At 34.2% G+C, this 18,130-nt stretch overlaps 1 protein-coding gene across 7 annotated transcripts in view; it reads left to right on the forward strand.

The window, feature by feature from the left end:
• Positions 1-18,130, forward strand: part of ASCC3 (activating signal cointegrator 1 complex subunit 3) — a 337,927-nt gene that overhangs the window by 209,977 nt on the left and 109,820 nt on the right. For all 7 annotated transcript variants that reach the window (XM_027603944.1, XM_027603946.2, XM_027603941.1 and 4 more), the window contains 8 exons: positions 1,747-1,845; positions 2,801-2,969; positions 6,116-6,336; positions 8,356-8,441; positions 9,838-10,004; positions 10,114-10,259; positions 10,617-10,737; positions 13,152-13,294. In XM_027603944.1, the coding sequence (XP_027459745.1) occupies positions 1,747-1,845; positions 2,801-2,969; positions 6,116-6,336; positions 8,356-8,441; positions 9,838-10,004; positions 10,114-10,259; positions 10,617-10,737; positions 13,152-13,294 (1,152 nt within the window). The remainder of the gene's footprint in view (positions 1-1,746; positions 1,846-2,800; positions 2,970-6,115; positions 6,337-8,355; positions 8,442-9,837; positions 10,005-10,113; positions 10,260-10,616; positions 10,738-13,151; positions 13,295-18,130) is intronic.

The following is an 18,130-nucleotide window of genomic DNA, read 5'->3' on the forward strand; positions in this document are numbered from 1 at the left end:
GACCATATTTTATAGTTTAGCTTTATTTTTTCATATATCATATATATGAAATCTTATATATGTATTTAATGTACACACACACACACACACACACACACACACACAAGAAGATCTACTCTGGATCCTCTTATTCTGTCAACATTTTTTAAGATCTATCTTTGCAACAGTTACTGTGCAAAGACTACAGCAGAGAGTGATTGTAGATACAAAAGCAAGTAAGTACCAATCCTTTCTTTCAAGAAGCCAGTGGAGGAAGACAAGGAAATCCATAATTGTAGTAGCAATGCCTACTTTACATAGTTATTGTAAGGTTCTGATTAAGTATAAGTAAATATCTTTTACATTACCTGACATTATTAGTATATCTTTAATGTGAATTAATTTTATTCATCAACATGCTTAAAAATTATCCAACCATAGTCTTAAGTCTGCCACTGGTCTTAAACTGCCCTAACTGGTGATTCCTTCAGTTTTCTCATCTGTAAACATGCATAATAATAATAATTATCTTTCTCACAGAAATTCTGTGAGAGCTAAATGATATAAAATTATATTTAATATTTCTATAAACATAAGATTTTACATAAAATATAAAATTAGTTAAACCATATACTCATATTTCATTTTATATTTAATAGAGGGTTTTTGAAATGCATAAAAATTTTCCTTTTTTCACAGTTTTCTTCTATCAGTATCCATAAAAAAAATCTTCCACAGTTCGATTTAATTCATTAGTAGGATAGAGTACTTAATAGTTTGTGTAGTTAACTCTATCAGAGTGCTGTTGGCTGCAAGAATAGAAAACCTGACTTATCTCAAAGTGACTTAGGCAAAAAAATATATTATCTTCCACAATAAAAGGTCCACCAATAGAACAGGCCCCAAAGGTGATTGAGTCTATTTAATGTTATCATTTAGAGCCCATCTTTTTGCTGTCCTAACACTCTTGGCTACTTTCCAAATGTTTTCTGTGCTTCCTTGTTCACATTTAACAGGGAAAGGTGAACACACCCCTACTTCATCAACCCAGAGCATGAACCATAAGACCTTTCCCTCATTCTAATCGGGCCAGTATTGGGCATGTGCCTATCCCTTACCAAAAGCTGTTTGTTATAAGGAGGATACTGTAAACTGATTGGCTTGGGCTAATCAAAATCATCCTGAGAGACGAGGTCACCTTCTCCTGAGTCACATAAGAGAGAGATGAACACTGAACAAGTCTGGGCTTTGTTAGAAAAAAGAAGAGGGAGAATGAGTACACAAAATATGGCATATCTATCAAGTGGAATAATATTTGTCAGTGAAAAAGAATGAAGTATTGTTACACGATACAACATGAATGAACCTTGAAAACATGGTAAATGAAAGAAGCCAGTCACAGAAGACCACATATGATATGATTCCGTTTATATGAAATGTCCAATATAGGCAAATATTTATAGAGATAAAGTAGATTGTGGTTGTCAAGCTTGGAGGTTGGGACAATGGGGGAAGATAAGTAATGACTGCAGATGGGTGCAAGGTTTCTTTTTGGGGATAATTCTAAAATTAGATTATGGAGATGGTTGTAAAAGCTTTGTAGAAACCATTGAACTGTGTATACCTTAAGTGAGTAGTCTTTTTTATGTAAACTATGTATCAATAAAGCTGTTAAAAAGAGATAGAATAGGTGCTGAATTTGCAAACAACAATATCCCTTACTTGAGTTAAAATATACTTAGTATTAGAATATTATTTTTCTTCTAGGTCCATGGGACAGTAGGAGAACCTTGGTGGATTTGGGTAGAAGATCCTACAAATGATCATATTTATCATTCAGAGTATTTTCTAGTTCTGAAAAAACAGGTAAATGTGGGTGTGTCCTTATTATGTTCCTATCGTAGAAAGAAAATATAAACTAAATAATTTCTGTTTGTACCTATTTCTCTATAATTTCATAGTACCCTTAAAGCTTTATTTTTTTTAATGTTTCTTTTTGGTTTCAAAGGTAACAGGAATTGCATTTTATTGTATTCATATATTCAGTGTGATCTTAGTTTGAGAAATTGAATTGTAATCTTTATCGTGGTTTAAGGCATGACTTCCAGAGGAGTGAAATATGTCAAATGGATGGGATAGATAATGTAATGGATAAATAAGATTAAATAAATAAAAATTAATAACTTTAGGTGTTACAAAAAATACTACAGAGTATTGATTCACATTGTGAAAAGGGCATTTTTTTAAATTTTCCATAAATCCCAAAAGAAAGACTCAATTTGATACTAGCATATCTTTAACTGTGATGCTTCATCTATGATTTCTCTTTTTATCAAAGAGAAAGCAAGTTTTAGGCTGGGAACCCTGGGCAGACAGCAGTAGAATTTCACAGCAGTGTTTCTTATCATGATTACCTTCTATTTATGCTAAGTTCTGTTATTCCACTTAACGTAGTGGTACAATTTAAAGAAAAATATTAAGTAAATAATTTGGTAAAAATCATGAAGCTAAGTAATTTAATGAATGAAATTTGGGAAATTCTGATAATGAGTCAAACTGGTAATCTATTAGTACATGATGATATACATAAGTAAATAATATAAATTGAATATAAATTTTATTTCTATAATATCAGGTATCCTCAGAAGGGAACCATGTGTAAATTTCTCAAATGCCTAAATATCTCAACTATTTAGAAACCCAAGATATTTTCTTATGTTTAGTACCTATTGGTGTAGATAGCATTTTCTTAACAGTAGACTAAGAAGGCCTTTATGATATCAGAATATTCATATTCACTTGAGACTTTATTTCACATTAGGTCATTAGTAAAGAAGCTCAACTTCTGGTATTTACAATCCCTATTTTTGAGCCTTTGCCTTCCCAATACTACATCCGAGCAGTGTCTGATAGATGGTTAGGAGCTGAGGCTGTATGTATTATCAACTTTCAACATCTGATTCTACCAGAGAGACATCCTCCCCACACAGGTAACATATTGAATGGTAACTTGAATCATTGATATTGTTGTTTTCATTAAAGTTGCAAGTGTTTATGCTTTAAAGTTGTCTAAATCTGAACCGGAATTAAACTCATTTAGTCAATATAGTTTGAAAAGAGACTTTCCAAAATCAAATCTATGTATACATTTGGTAGAGCTTAATGGTGGGCCTTAATTTTGTTTGAGTTCCAAAAACATTAAGCCTAGTTCAATTCCCATTGCTCTAATGCGGTGGAGACTCACTACTTCTGTATTATTATGTCGTCATCTCTATTTTTTTAAAAGATTTTATTTATTTATTTGAGAGATAGATTGAGAGAACGAGTGGGAGGAGGAGCAGAGGGAGAAGCAGGCTCCCCGCTGAGCAGGGAGCCCGATGTGGGACTCGATCCCAGGACCCTGGGATCATGACCTGAGCCAAAGGCAGACACTTAACTGACCGAGCCACCCAAGCGCCCGCCTTCATCTCTATTTTATATACAGTCATTACAATGTCTCCATATCTCCTTCCTTTTCCATTGCAAGTATTATTTGTCATTTAATCTGTGCTCTTTGGGAAACTTTTGAGGTATCCTTTTTGTTTGCATTTATTGCTATTAAACTTATTTCTAGTGTGTTAAATGAATTAAGGGGAATTGTAGGTTCTTTTTTTTCCATATAGTATGCTTCTACACCAAAAGAAAAAAAAAGCTAATATTAAGGAGTCAGGTTATGATATCACTGCAGAATGGATTCACTATACCTCAAGTCATTCATCCTACAAACAAGATGTACCCTTTTTTTAAAAAAACAAAAAGATTTTATTTATTTATTTATGAGAGACAGAGAGAGAGAGGCAGAGGGAGAAGCAGGCTCCCAAGGAGCAGGGAGCCCAATGCAGGACTCGATCCCAGGACCCTGGGACCATGACCTGAGCCGAAGGCAGACACTTAACCATCTGAGCCACCCAGGCGCCCAAGATGTACTCTATATTAGTTCTCTTCCCCCACACTAATGTGATAAAAGGGAATATGGTAATCTGCAATATCATGTAACCGTTTTTCATTGTCAAAACTGAGAAAAATCCATTTTAGATTTTTGTAACATGAGGAAGTATCTTTATATTTTGATTTATTAAAGAAGGAGAATTTCATGAATGAAAGTTTATGTTGGTACTTTTAAGTGCCCTATATTCTATTTTAAAAATATCTTTATTAATTTAATGTATTAAGTGTATTTCTTGTTGAGAATTCATAATTGATGATTAATGATTTCAAGAGACCCTTAATTTAGGGAAAAATAAAGGTCATTTTTTCATATAATTCCTCTGAAGACAAACTATTTTCAAAATAAAAATATTATTCCTTACTACTTTAATGAATACGTTTTTTAACAGTCCTTTGGGAAATGAAAGCAGGCATTAATGTGATTTTAATCTTTGCCATTTTTTGTCAAATGTGTACCTTGTTTATTACCTTAGCATATTTTAAGAGAAATACTTTAGACTACTGCTTAAAACCACTTTGATATCTTGACAGAACTAAAAAGTTTGTCACCATAGAGAAATGAGATTGCAGTGTCTACTGATATACTCATTGAAGAGGACCTTTCTGTTTTTCTTCCATCAAATATGCCTATATATGATATCTAGAATTTCAAAATATGTAAAAATGTTTGATGCTTTAATTTTAAAATATACGGTACCATCATCACTACTAGATCTCTTTGAGTGCAGTACTTGATTTTAACATGCATTAACATTATATTTAAATATGCTCATTTAATCACTTCTCTGTTGAGTGGCCAAGCACATATCACCCTGTTTATATAATTAGTTGACTTCTGACTACACTTTAAAAAGCAGTAAATGCACCACTGTGACATCTCAGTTGTTATTAGAAATGCATGATGTAACCTCAATGATTCCCGGTTCTGTTTGGCTGAGTGTGGGTAAGGGTGTGTGTTTATGTGGGTGTGTGTAGGCACCCCGTTGAGCCTGAATCAAACAAGAAAATTCTTCACATTTCACAGAAGTGAATCATCATAATTTAATATTGTCAGCATATACCAAAATATTTATTTTTTAGTTCCTATTAAGAATATGTCTCTGCTTTGATTAGCATTGCAAGTTAAAACTTCCTCCCTTCTTGATTTTCAGTGCTTCAGAAAATTTAGGAGATTATAATCTGCTATAGAAAACTTACGCAGTCAGCTCTCAATTACCTATGTAATAGAGTAGAGCTGTGGGGCTAAGATAATATTTTAAAAATAGCTTTTTATCTTTAAGTACAATTTTTGAGAATTCTCTACATTTTCCATTTTGAAACTGTACTATGAAGATCTCACACAAATATAGACCACCATGCCCCTTACAGATTTTTTTTCTTCCTTATTCTAACTTCAGATGGGTAGAATTATCCTCCATGAAAGAATCCTGAGAGTAAAGTTAGTTGCCTTCCAGTTTTCTAACTGATACTTTTCTGGGTTATGGGAAAATACAGTGTCTGTCAAGTTCAGGAGTATATAACTTCATTTCTCTAAAGAATTTTAACTGTCTAATCTCCTAGACCTCTAGTTTATATAATGAGACACAACTAAATTTGTTTCTTTGTTTTCTCAGTGCAGTTCTTTTTTACCCATACATTCTCTGATTTGAAACTCCCACCTAAGTTTCTTCCTATAATTATTTTAAGTTTATTTTAGTTTATATTGACTAACCCAATAGCTCACTCAACCATTCTGGTTTGGTCAGTTTTCTAACAGATCAAAGGAGATTTATTATTGATAACCATTCTAGTACTGCAGTCTACAGATGGTTTTCCTTTTTCTACAGATTGGGGTAGATTTAATTTTCTTCTACACCATGCATATTTTCATATACCAGTCATTCAAATTATTTTCCTGATTGGAAAAGAGCCATATAGTGATATTAGAGTTGGTATATGGGGAACTCTCCCAGAAAAGTGTCCAATATGTCAATATTACAAATGTGTGACAGGGAGAAAAAAAGATCTGTAACCAGTATATAAAAATTTATGTTAAGCCTTTTCCCCCTGCTCCAATGAATTAAGGATTGTTAATAATTTATTCCTGAGCGACAGTGTGTAGTATTGTGCATTTTTTACAGTTATGGCAGTACCTGTTTCATCTTTTCAGAATTACTGGATCTTCAGCCTTTACCAATCACAGCTTTGGGATGTGAAGCATATGAAGCGCTGTACAACTTTAGCCACTTTAACCCTGTGCAGACACAAATATTTCATACACTGTATCACACAGACTGTAATGTCCTACTTGGAGCACCTACTGGATCAGGAAAGACTGTTGCTGCCGAATTAGCCATTTTCAGAGTCTTCAACAAGTACCCTACTTCAAAGGTCTGTTTGAAGGAATCACATGCTTACATTAAATTAGAAAACGCAGTTCATAATCTGTAAACTAGCCAGTTCTAAACACAGCAGGACTCAAATGAGTAGATTTGGCACTCTCTTAGTGAATTTTCTGGTGGGACCAGATCAGTATTAGAATAACTGGCCAGAGGAAACAACAGATGTTGGAGAAGATGTGGAGAAAGGGAAACCTCTTACACTGTTGGTGGGAATGCAAGCTGGTACAGTCATTTGGAAAACAGTACGGAGGTTCCTCAAAAAGTTAAAAATAGAGCTGCCCTATGACCCAGCAATTGCACTACTGGGTATTTACCCCCAAAGATTCAGATGCAGTGAAAAGAAGGGGCACATGCACCCCGATGTTCATAGCAGCAATGTCCACAATAGCCAAACTGTGGAAGGAGCCGAGATGCCCTTCAGCAGATGAATGGATATATGTGGTCCATATATACAATGGACTATTATTCAGCCATCGGAAAGGATGAATACCCACTATTTGCATGGACATGGATGGAACTGGAGGGGATTATGCTAAGTGAAATAACTCAAGCAGAGAAAGACAATTATCATATGGTTTCACTTCTATGTGTAACATAAGGAATAGCATAGAGGACATTAGGAAAAGGAAGAGAAAATGAAAGGGGAGAAATCAGAGGGGGAGATGAACCATGAGAGACTGTGGACTCCAGGAAACAGGGTTTTAGAGGGGAGGGGGGTGGGGGAATGGGTTAGCCTGGTGTTGGGTATTAAGGAGGGCACATATTGCAAGGAACACTGGGTGTTAATAGGCAAACAATGAATCATGGAACACTACATCAAAAATTAATGAAGTACTGTATGGTGACTAACATAACATCATAAAAATTAATTAATTAAAATAAAATTTTGGTACATATCCTTCCAAAAACAACCAAAGGATAACTGGCCAGAGAAAATTTTATCTTAAACTTTCAAGTCCTCTAGTTAGGTTTTTAATGTACATGTCAGTTCCCACATGTCCTTTTCTAATTGTAAGATACCTAATTCATAGCCATATTTATAAGATAAATAATGACTTGTAATCAAATCCTTTTGCTATAAAAGAAATGCTAATACTTTAACAAATACAGTTTGATTATACACATGAAATACAGAGGCAGTTTTTATTCCACATTTCTGCAAATGGCCATGTTATTGATGGAAAATAACATGGTGAGTCAAATAAGTATTGATTTTATGCTTTCTTGAAATGTGAAGTACATACTCCTAGTTTAGAAGTATTATTTTTCAAGAAAGCTAATTCATACACTGTGATTGGAATTATATGGTATTTTCCTTATAATTTATTATTTTAAAAATGTTTCAACTTCTTTTTCAGTGATTTTCAATTAGTGGCTTTTCTTCCCTGCTTAACTTGAAGTTTTCCTACTTCTCAGTCTATTTTGTGGTAATCGATCCATTATAAGACATGTTAATACAACAGTAGAGCTCTACTCTAAATTTGAAACATTTTATAAAGGAAAGAATTTTTTTTTCACTAAACAATCTGTATATAAGTTTGGATTATTAAAGACTAATTGTTGTTATAAAAAAGGTAGAATACCTAAAATGTGTGACTCTCATCTTCCATAAAATCTGCATTAAAATTTAAACAACCATATTTATCTCTCTTTAGAATTTCAAAAGTAGTAACTTTTTTCATGGAAGAGTTAAATTCAGATAATTCTTGATCATAATACCAGGAAAAACTTTCATTTTCATCAGAATATAAAATACCTAAAGGAAATACCTTCAGTGTTTTTTTAATATTTAAAATTTTCTATGTCAAGATTTTTATGATGTAATATTTTTATCCTACTTTGGATAAAGGTAGTTTGAGCAAATTAATGACTTTTCCCATTAATTTAAAATTTAAAAATAAAAGATACATTTTTAAACCACACTGTCATATGTAGATGGAGTTTATCTTTATTTGAAAATGATGTCACTATTTTCATGAGATCTTTTTACCCTCCCTTCCCCTTTCAGGCAGTATATATTGCACCCTTAAAAGCCCTGGTACGTGAAAGAATGGATGATTGGAAAGTTAGAATAGAAGAAAAACTTGGCAAAAAGTAAGTTCTTGCTTTTTCAGAAGATATGCTTTGAATAATCTAAAAAGACCAACAAATAAAAGATTTGCATAAACCTGTTGAATGCTTTAACAGTGATTTTCATAGACTTTTATTTAAAGGTACTGTAATTAGTGTTAAAATGTTATCAATATTCCCACTGTTTTAATATTGAAAAATGAAAGTCCTTAAATTATTTAATATGAATACTTCTATTTGGGAAGATAATTTTCTCAAAATTTTTAAATTCTAAAAATAAGAAAAGTAAGTTTTATCTCTTAGTTTTTCTTTCATATCATTCAGAGTAACTCCCAGAAAGGGCGTTTTGCATGTAAACAATTTACAGAAAAATAGAAATCCATTTAAAGAACCTGACTTTTAAAGAAGTATTTTAGTATTGCCCAAGGTTATTCATTGTGGCATTGTTTTTAATAGCAAGATTGCTGGTAACCTGAGTGCCCAATAGAACATGACTAAATAAATTGTGGTACATTTACACAATGCAAAATATTCTATCATTCTATAAAGAATGAACTTTTTATATACTGAAGGAATGATCTCCAGAGATACTATAGAAAATGTTTTTAAGTAAAGCATCCTATCATTTTTTTTTAAAATGGTAAAGAATATAAATATGTGGTTGCTTTAGAACAAGAACCAGGTGATTGGAAGATAGACACGTTACAGAGACTGTTCACCACACTTGAATATAGTACATATTCAAAATAATAAAATGTAAAAATAAAAAATGAATAAAAATAAGCAAAAGCTTTGGGAACACTACACTTGGGGGAACTAATCTTGCCTCTTTTTGTTTTTTGAGGATTAAGACAGATGGAAAAATTATTTAGGGGTTACCTGAAATTTAGAGTTGGCCTCCGGACCCTCCTCCTCTCTATAAAACTGGGGTCTTCTTAGAATGAGGTAGCACATATGTGCCTCAGCGTATGTTGTTTATGTCCTATTATGTTTCAATTTGCCTATAATATCTACAGAAAAAATGAAGCTTACACATAATTATATTCTTTATGAATGCCTCTTTTTGTCTTAATAAGTTAACACTATCCCGTATTAGAAAGGTGTTTATTCCAACCTATGGAGAAGGAAGTATGAGTTCAACTCTATAAAAACACATAGGTCAGAGACTTTGTAAACATAATCACAGCAAAGTTTGACACCTTCGCATATCCGCATAAAAGTTAGATTATCAGTGATTTGAATTTATACATTCTTTTAGAATTCTTAAGAAACGTATTTTGGACTCGACTCACAGAAACTTTCAGAAATCAAAGGGAGAGAAAGTAGGGTTAAGCATTATAAAATTTTATTTTGAAAGGTATTTTTGCCTTTCCAAGATCATGTGTTATCTGAGAAAGGAGTTGTTTTTCTTCCTTTCCAGAGTTATTGAACTAACCGGGGATGTGACTCCCGATATGAAATCCATTGCTAAGGCTGACCTTATCGTCACCACACCAGAGAAGTGGGATGGAGTCAGTAGAAGCTGGCAGAATAGGAACTATGTGAAGCAAGTCACTATTCTCATCATCGATGAGATCCATCTGCTCGGTGGGTACCATGCTATGTGATACCAGTTTACACATTTTGACTCTGATATGTGCAGCAGCTGGTATCAGGACCTGTTAAGTGATTAACATGTATTATTCCAATTTCCTAGGGGAGGAAAGAGGCCCTGTTCTAGAAGTCATTGTATCTCGAACAAATTTCATCTCCTCGCACACAGAAAAGCCCGTGAGAATAGTTGGACTATCTACCGCGTTAGCTAATGCCAGAGACCTTGCTGACTGGCTCAATATTCATCAGGTACGTGGAAGATTGATGAATAAGCATTTAATACTATGGCTTAGGTGGCTGTATTAAAGAGGCACTATAACATTATAAACTTAAATATAAAAACTGGGGGGCGCCTGGGTGGCTCAGTCGGTTAAGCATCTGCCTTCGGCTCAGGTCATGATCCCAGGGTCCTGGGATCGAGCCCCACATCGGGCTCCCTGCTCAGCGGGGAGCCTGCTTCTCCCTCTGCCTCTGCCTGCCTGCCTGCCTACTTGTGCTCTCTCTCTCTCTCTGTCAAATAAATAAATAAAATATTAAAAAATAAATAACTAATAAATAAATAAAAATAAAAACTGGAAAATGATTTCTTTCTCATTTTTACTCTAGATGGGCTTGTTCAACTTCCGACCATCAGTACGTCCAGTTCCCCTGGAAGTTCACATTCAAGGCTTCCCAGGTCAACATTACTGTCCTCGTATGGCTAGTATGAATAAGCCTACATTTCAAGGTAAGCTTCAGATCCTTGGAATGAAATAGCAGCCATTTTGTGTGGTAGCCTTTAAATGCATTCCAGATAATTTGGATTTCTTTGAATGGGTGGTACTGCTCCAACTTCTACAAATGTAGGTTATGCCTCAGCTGTTAAGGCATAAAAATGCGTGCTGAATTAACTATTGAAAATTGGAGGGCGCCTGGGTGGCTCAGTTGGTTAAGCAACTGCCTTCAGCTCAGGTCATGATCCTGGAGTCCTGAGATCAAGTCCCACATCGGGCTCCCTGCTCAGCGGGGAGTCTGCTTCTCCCTCTCCCACTCCCCCCTCTTGTGCTCTCTCTCTCTCATTCTCTCTCTCCAATAAAATAAATAAAATCTTTAAAAAAAGAAAAAAAAAAGAAAATTGGAGAGATTTCATAGATGATACTATCTTGGAAGTAGAGAAAAAAATGTATTTTTTAAAGGTAATTAAATCATTCTTAATCTATTAAGTTATTTTCTTATGGTAGTAGCTTGAACAAATGATAAGTGGGAGCTCTAAGATAATCTTTACCAGAAACCATAAAACTTACAAATTTCAGTACTTTTTTTTTTTACAGTGCTTCTGTTTTTGTGTTTTTATTTTTTGGTTTTCCCTTTCTAACAAATTAGGCAAGCAGGAGAGATTTAAGAATAACACTCCTATTTTATTGAAACATGTTTTGTTTAGGCTGCATAAGGAATATTTATTATATCAATTAAAAATAACCTCCAAAATAAATTCTCTAATGTGAACTGCTGTTGATTGTGAGGTGACAGTTGTGAGGTGACTTTTTAGCTGCTGTAATTAGCCTTATGACAGAAGCAAAGTATTGATTGTGAACTAGAGACCAGTCTTGGCAGTTCGGATTATTTACACCTCCACAGAAGCATTGTATAAAATCGCTAATGAACAATAAATCTGCCGTGAGCTGTTCAGCCACACCTGTTCTTGCAGCAGCAAAAATCCATTAAATGTTGAGGTTTAAAAAAGAGACAGATTCATTCATGATTATGTGTACAAAAGATACCAATATTGTACTAATATGTCTATTTTAAACATTATATTTCTAATATGATTTATCAAAGCATTACCATTTATATTCTGTAATATTCAGATAAATTGTGAGTAAGAAATAGCATAAATGAGTTTATTTTTCATGGTATGTATTGTTGTGATTGCTTATATTTATTTAAGGAATGGCCAGTTGCATAACAGTGATTGAAATGAAGCATTTTGTGTTCTATAAATCAATAGTAAATAACTGAAATACTTACACTTCTCTAGATATAGCAGTACAGTAGCTGTTCTTATAAACTATTTATTATACTTGTAGCGTCTCACTATATTTCTTTGAGTTTAGAAATATGATTTTATGATAGCTTCATTTCTCACTCTTAGGGCATAAATGTAGTCAAGGTCATATCAACATTTTTGTTATAAACCTTGTTTCTTAACCCAAAGGAGAAATTCTGCAGCTCACATTTCAAACAAGAAATTACAAGAAGGTTGAACTTTTTATATAAAACTTTTAAATATCTCTGTTTTAAGAGACCTATGTACACATAAGGATAAATTTTACTTGTACCATCTTATCAGTATTTTGGAGCCAATGTGCAGTAAAGAAATCTTGTTTCCAGTTAGGTCACATGGTTTATGTGGCTCTCTAGGTAATTTTTTCTTTCAGTCTTATTACTCAGGTTTCAAACCATTCATTTCCTCTTCTCTGTATCTACCTTCCATGTGCCATCAGTCACATATAGATTCAGGCATGGTATTCTCTTTAGCTCTCTTCCACATTCTCTTACCTTTTCACTTGAAACCTTACACGTGTTTCGGGAAAACAGAAAACCTTCGTTTGACATATCTCTGACTAGTTTATTGATACAAACTCTCAATTATCCCATCGACTGGTACTGACAACAATAAAAGGAATTTTTTTGTGGCTTTTCTTAACAGAGTTTTCTTCACTCTGCAAGACTTGACTCTCTCCCCAAGACCCCAGGACCAATTAAGTCTGTAATATCATTGCTTAGGAGAGCAGAAACACAACTCTGAAAACTCAACCTTAGACTGAGTATGCATTTACAGCTGTTGCTATAGGGTCACAGCTTTTATAAGTGTCACCTTCCTCAGGAGCTCAGAATAGAACTGAGACCTGACACAGTTAAATTTCCCCTGTCCAGGCAATGTACTCCCCAAGGTGGGTTCAGCTACCTTTCCTTTCCTACCATTTCTCTAATATGCTGTTGGGTGCAAGTCGTACCACAAACAATGCTGAATTTCATGACCAAATTAAGAATTCACTTAAATCAATTACATTGAGTTTCATGCATCCATTTGATATCCTAATGACATGCAGATTCTGGTATAAGTAGCTTATCCTTTTATTTTCCACAACTTTTCAATAGCAATTAGAAGCCATTCTCCAGCCAAACCTGTTTTGATATTTGTCTCATCAAGACGTCAAACTCGTCTTACTGCTTTGGAATTGATAGCCTTTCTGGCTACTGAAGAAGATCCAAAGCAGTGGTTGAATATGGATGAAAGAGAGGTAAGCAATCTATTTTATTTCTATTTCTTATACATGTCAAATTAGTGTGTATTTTATATAATGGAAATTATATATTTAATGATGTTTAGTTTTAATCTATACTAAAAATTTAGTATAACATTGCAGAAATTTAGGGAGAAAGTAGGAAATGCATAATACTGCCACTTTAACACTATTAATATTTCGATGTATTTTCTTCTACTATGTTCCTGGTAAATATTTACTTTTATATCCGTATTTATTTCTATATCTCTTCCCTTTAACATCATCACCTATGTATATTATAATATTCATATTTGTTTTTCTATTGGAGTGTTCACTACCCTCATGGAACTTAGAATCAATTTTGCAAAATTAACTTTCTATAGAATATATAGTAAATAACCATTTTCAAAAATTTAGAAAACACTAAATGTGAAAATTAAAAATCTCTTTTTTTATTTTTAATATTTTTATTAACCTATCCTTTAACCAAGTAGTAACCATCATTAAAATTGGAAGCAACTATAATTTTTTTTGTCTACGCAATTATAGTCTATTATGTGGCTATCCCATTAAATAAATAACCATGAATCTTTATTATTATAGGTTTTTCTTTATTTAGACTTATTTCCTCAGTATAAATTTAAAATTAATGGGTCAAATAATATGGATATTTTTATACCTTTTCATATACACTACTAATTATTTTCCAAAAGGCTTGTACCAGTTGATGTTCTCCCATTGATACATGTACTTCAGCAGTATATGAGAGTAAAATAACAGTTTTACTACACCCTCATTTGTTGTAATTTATCGATATAAGTAAAATATTCCTTATTATTTTAATGTACATCTTGATTTTTGTGTGATTGAACTTTTTTTCATATATTTGTTTACTATCGGTTGTCTTTTTTTCTTTTTTTGTCTGTTCATTCCTTTGGACTTTCATCTTTTACAGCACAGCATTTTTCTTATAGATTTGTGTGAGAGCCTTAGCAAATTAAACCATACATACACACACCTGAAATTTCATATATCACTTTTTTCCATAAATATTTATTAATATATACATATACACACATATTAATCTCTTGTCTGCTTTTATTAGTTAATTTTGCTAATTCCTTGCATGTCTTTTTGTCTTAGTAGCTTTTTACAAATAGAAGTTTTTGCATTTTGGGGTGCCTGGGTGGCACAGTCAGTTAAGCATCTGACTCTTGGTTTCAGCTCAGGTTGTGATCTCAAGATCATGAGATCAAGTCCCATGCCAGGCTCTGCAGTCAGCTCGGAGTATACTTGAGTGTCTCTCTCCCTCTCCCTCTGCTCTCCCTCCCAACACTCTCTTTCTCTCTCTCTCTCTGTCTCTCTCGCCCTCTAAAATAAATAAATCTTTAAAAAAAAAAAAGTTTTTGCATTTTGGGGCACCTAGGTGGCTCAGTCAGTTGAGTGTCTGACTCTTGATTTTGGCTCAGGTCATGATCTCAGGGCTTTGAGATGAAGCCTCCTTGTCGGGCTCCTCACGAGGCTGGGTGTGGAGACTGCTTGAGATTCTATCTCTCCCTCTGCCCTCCCTTCCCTGCTTATTCTCTCTCTCTCTCTCTCTCTCTTAAAAAAGAAAAAAAAGAAGTTTTTGCATTTTATGTGATAGTCAGTTGATATCATTCTTTGTGATTCTTTCTACTACTTCTAAAGGTAGATATTCCTCTTTCCCTCCATAGATTTATAGATAGTGATTTCCCTCTCTTATGCTTTTCTTGTTTTTTAGAAATATTTTTGTCATTGGAATTATGATGAAAAAGTAGATGAAATCAGTAATAAAATTGTTGCATTGTTTCCCTTCTCTCTCCATATCTCTCCTTTCTCATCTCCTGCAGCCTGAAGAAGAGTCAAAACAGTGTTTCTAACCCACTAGTGTCCGGTCTCAGCAGTTGGCGTATTTTCCCTTTCCACTTCTCATGAGTCATTTAGGATTAGTGGACCAGTTGGACAATACTGTATCTATTACGTTTGTGTGTTAACTAATACTAGTTAACTAATAATTCGAAATGTTCTTGTATAGGCCTGTAGATGACCTTATTCACTGATAAGTAGCAGACCCCAGTATTAGTTTCCTATAAAAGGTATCACATGACTCTTTTAAGTAGAGTGACTGCTATCATGTTACTTTTCAAGTGTCATCATTACTTCCTTAATGCTGTTTGTGTATATTAAATCTTTATTTAATATCAAAATAATTTTGTCAAAAAGTTTGTCCTTTTATTCAGTTACTCAGCTAGTGTGTTCAAAAGAGTCACCCTGTTGTGTCTAACAGTATCTTGAACTTAGGAAGCAAATGGTGAAAAATAGATGTATGGAATATTAACGGTTTATGTGCAGCATCTGTCTAGGCTTAATATATTTTCTCTTGTGTCTTATCCCTAAAAATGTTCCAAATGGACACTTTTCTTTGAAGTCAAGGTACAAAGTACATACCTATTGAATACATTTTGAGATGTTTGTTCAAAATGCTTATGTGTGTGTGTGTGCGCATGGCTGTGCATTTTGCACGTATGTGACTCATATTAACCTCAAATGTGAACCTCATGCCCTCTTCCCAGCTATAGTACACTTACTATTTTTTTTTTATTTTAATGTATGAGACCTAAGAAACTGTGGTCAGCTCAGCCATTGTGTAGAATTACTTCTCTGTTTTGTATTTTTTTTTCTCAGCACAAAAATTTATCACCAAGGCTCATTAGAAACTGTAGAATTTACTTAGCATGGTTTCTGCTATTTTGTAGATTTTTCACTGCTAAAATAAGACAGCTAGAAATTATGTCATTTCCGGACATTGTGTTTCACCAAGCCCATTGCAATAATAAGACAATCCAGGTTTTGTTTCAGTCTTTCCTCTAAAAGTCAACACCTTTAAAATCAAAATGTCAGAGGTTTTGCAACTGATTGCTATGCAAATTCAATCTGATTATACCAATAAAGCAGGTGTTTCAGTTGTTGAATCCCCTAATTACCTTAAAATAGGACTTTTTTAATACTTTAATCTTTATGAGAGTTACTTTCCATAATAGTATAGACTAGAAGCTTAGTGACAATTCCTGTCGCTGCTTCTTGCACAGTTTCAGATTGGTGTTCTGTGGTAGGACCAGGTAGGTTAGGTGGGTGGGTCAGCAAAGGCAAAAAAAAAGAAAAAGTTATCCATCTATCTTCTTAATCCAGTAAATCTTCAAAGTACTAGGAAGCAGGACCACCCCTTCAAGTGTATCGTTGATGTGAAATCATACTGCAGCATGGGGAAACCCCAAAAGTAATACCCTTCCATATTTCTCATCAGGAAATGATTTCAAAAGTTTGTGGGCATATGCTGCCATGTCACTTGGATTCTCAGTTTGATAACCACCGCTTCCACCATTAACCTCAAACTGTGGTTGGGTTTTTACATTACCCTCTCAACCTTCAAATCCAAGACAGAAACTCTGGAATGCCTGAGCTTCACTGTCAAGCATGCAGCAGAAATAGGGAGTATCTTCCCCTCTCTGACCTCTGTGGTAGAGGAGATACTCAGACCCTGGCTGTCTGTAGGTCATCTTTCACAGTCTGTTGGCTGGTTATATCCAGTCACTCTTGTTCTTTTGCCATCCCATTTCAATATTCTCTAGCCAGTGGGCTAAATTATAAAGTTACCCACAACCAATACATGCTATATTCAGAAGTGGAGGGTAGAGAGGAAAGAGAAATGAAATTAGTTAAAATATATAAAATACGTTAGTTAAAATACGCTTAGAGCATATATGAGATAGCAAAGGTAGTGGTCACAGTTTTTTCTGCAACACAGGACCAAACATATTTGGTCGGGGAGCCAAACACATTTGTGATTTATTTTCTCTACCATCCATCACCTGCACACTTCTTCAAGCAGCCCCTAAGCTAATTAAGATTCTTTATCCATTGAAGTAACTAAAACCCACATTCCTGAGACATTGGAAATTGGCTTTTTAATATATGCTTGCTGTATAAGGCTTTAAAAGTTTTTGATTAGTTTTTCAAGTGGATACAGTAGTGTAAGAAGATTTCTCTAGGGTCTATCCAAATTTTCCCTCCCCTTATTGTGTAGCAATAACCCAACTTCTTTATCAGGATTGGTTACCTAAACTACACTATGACCACATTTTGCTTGTTTACCCCATACAATGAGAGATGTGGCTATTTCAGCTTCTAAGTAAATTGTTACATCCCTTGGATGTTAAGCCTCCAAACTAACACAGCTAGAATTATAGGGAAGGGAAACAAAAATTTTCCAAGTGGTTTATTAGCTGTGACTGCAAAAAAAATTTACACATATTGACTACTAGTTTCCTGGAACTGTATCTTCTGGCAATGAGAAGTATAGTATCATTTAATGATTACAATTTCAGAGCGTATACCTCATTTTACAAGAGAGCACCCGAACCTTGCCAAAGCAATGTCTTTCAGCTGCCATTCTGAGTCATTCATCTATAAAGCCAGCTCTCTCTGGGTAATAAGAAAATACAGTAAGACCAGTGGATCCCATGGCTTCCATTGTCTTAATCTTTCTCTATAAAGCAAGTTCCTCAGTCAGAAACATTATCATAGGAGATATTAGATGATGTATAAAGTGTTCAGTAATCCTACTGTTGAGACTACAGGCAGCACTCAATAGGCAGGAAAAAGAATCAAAATCCGAAGTGTCCATTCTAGACATCATCCCAAATAGATATCCCCTCTGTGATGGCAAGGATCCAGTATAATCTTCTTATGACTAGTTAGCTATCTGGTGCCCTGGGCAAGGTACTTTATAATGGGCCTAGGGATGTTTGCACTGGTGGCATAATAGCTGGG

This window comes from Zalophus californianus, chromosome 7, assembly GCF_009762305.2.
Source record: "Zalophus californianus isolate mZalCal1 chromosome 7, mZalCal1.pri.v2, whole genome shotgun sequence".
NCBI classification, from domain to species: Eukaryota; Metazoa; Chordata; class Mammalia; order Carnivora; family Otariidae; genus Zalophus; species Zalophus californianus.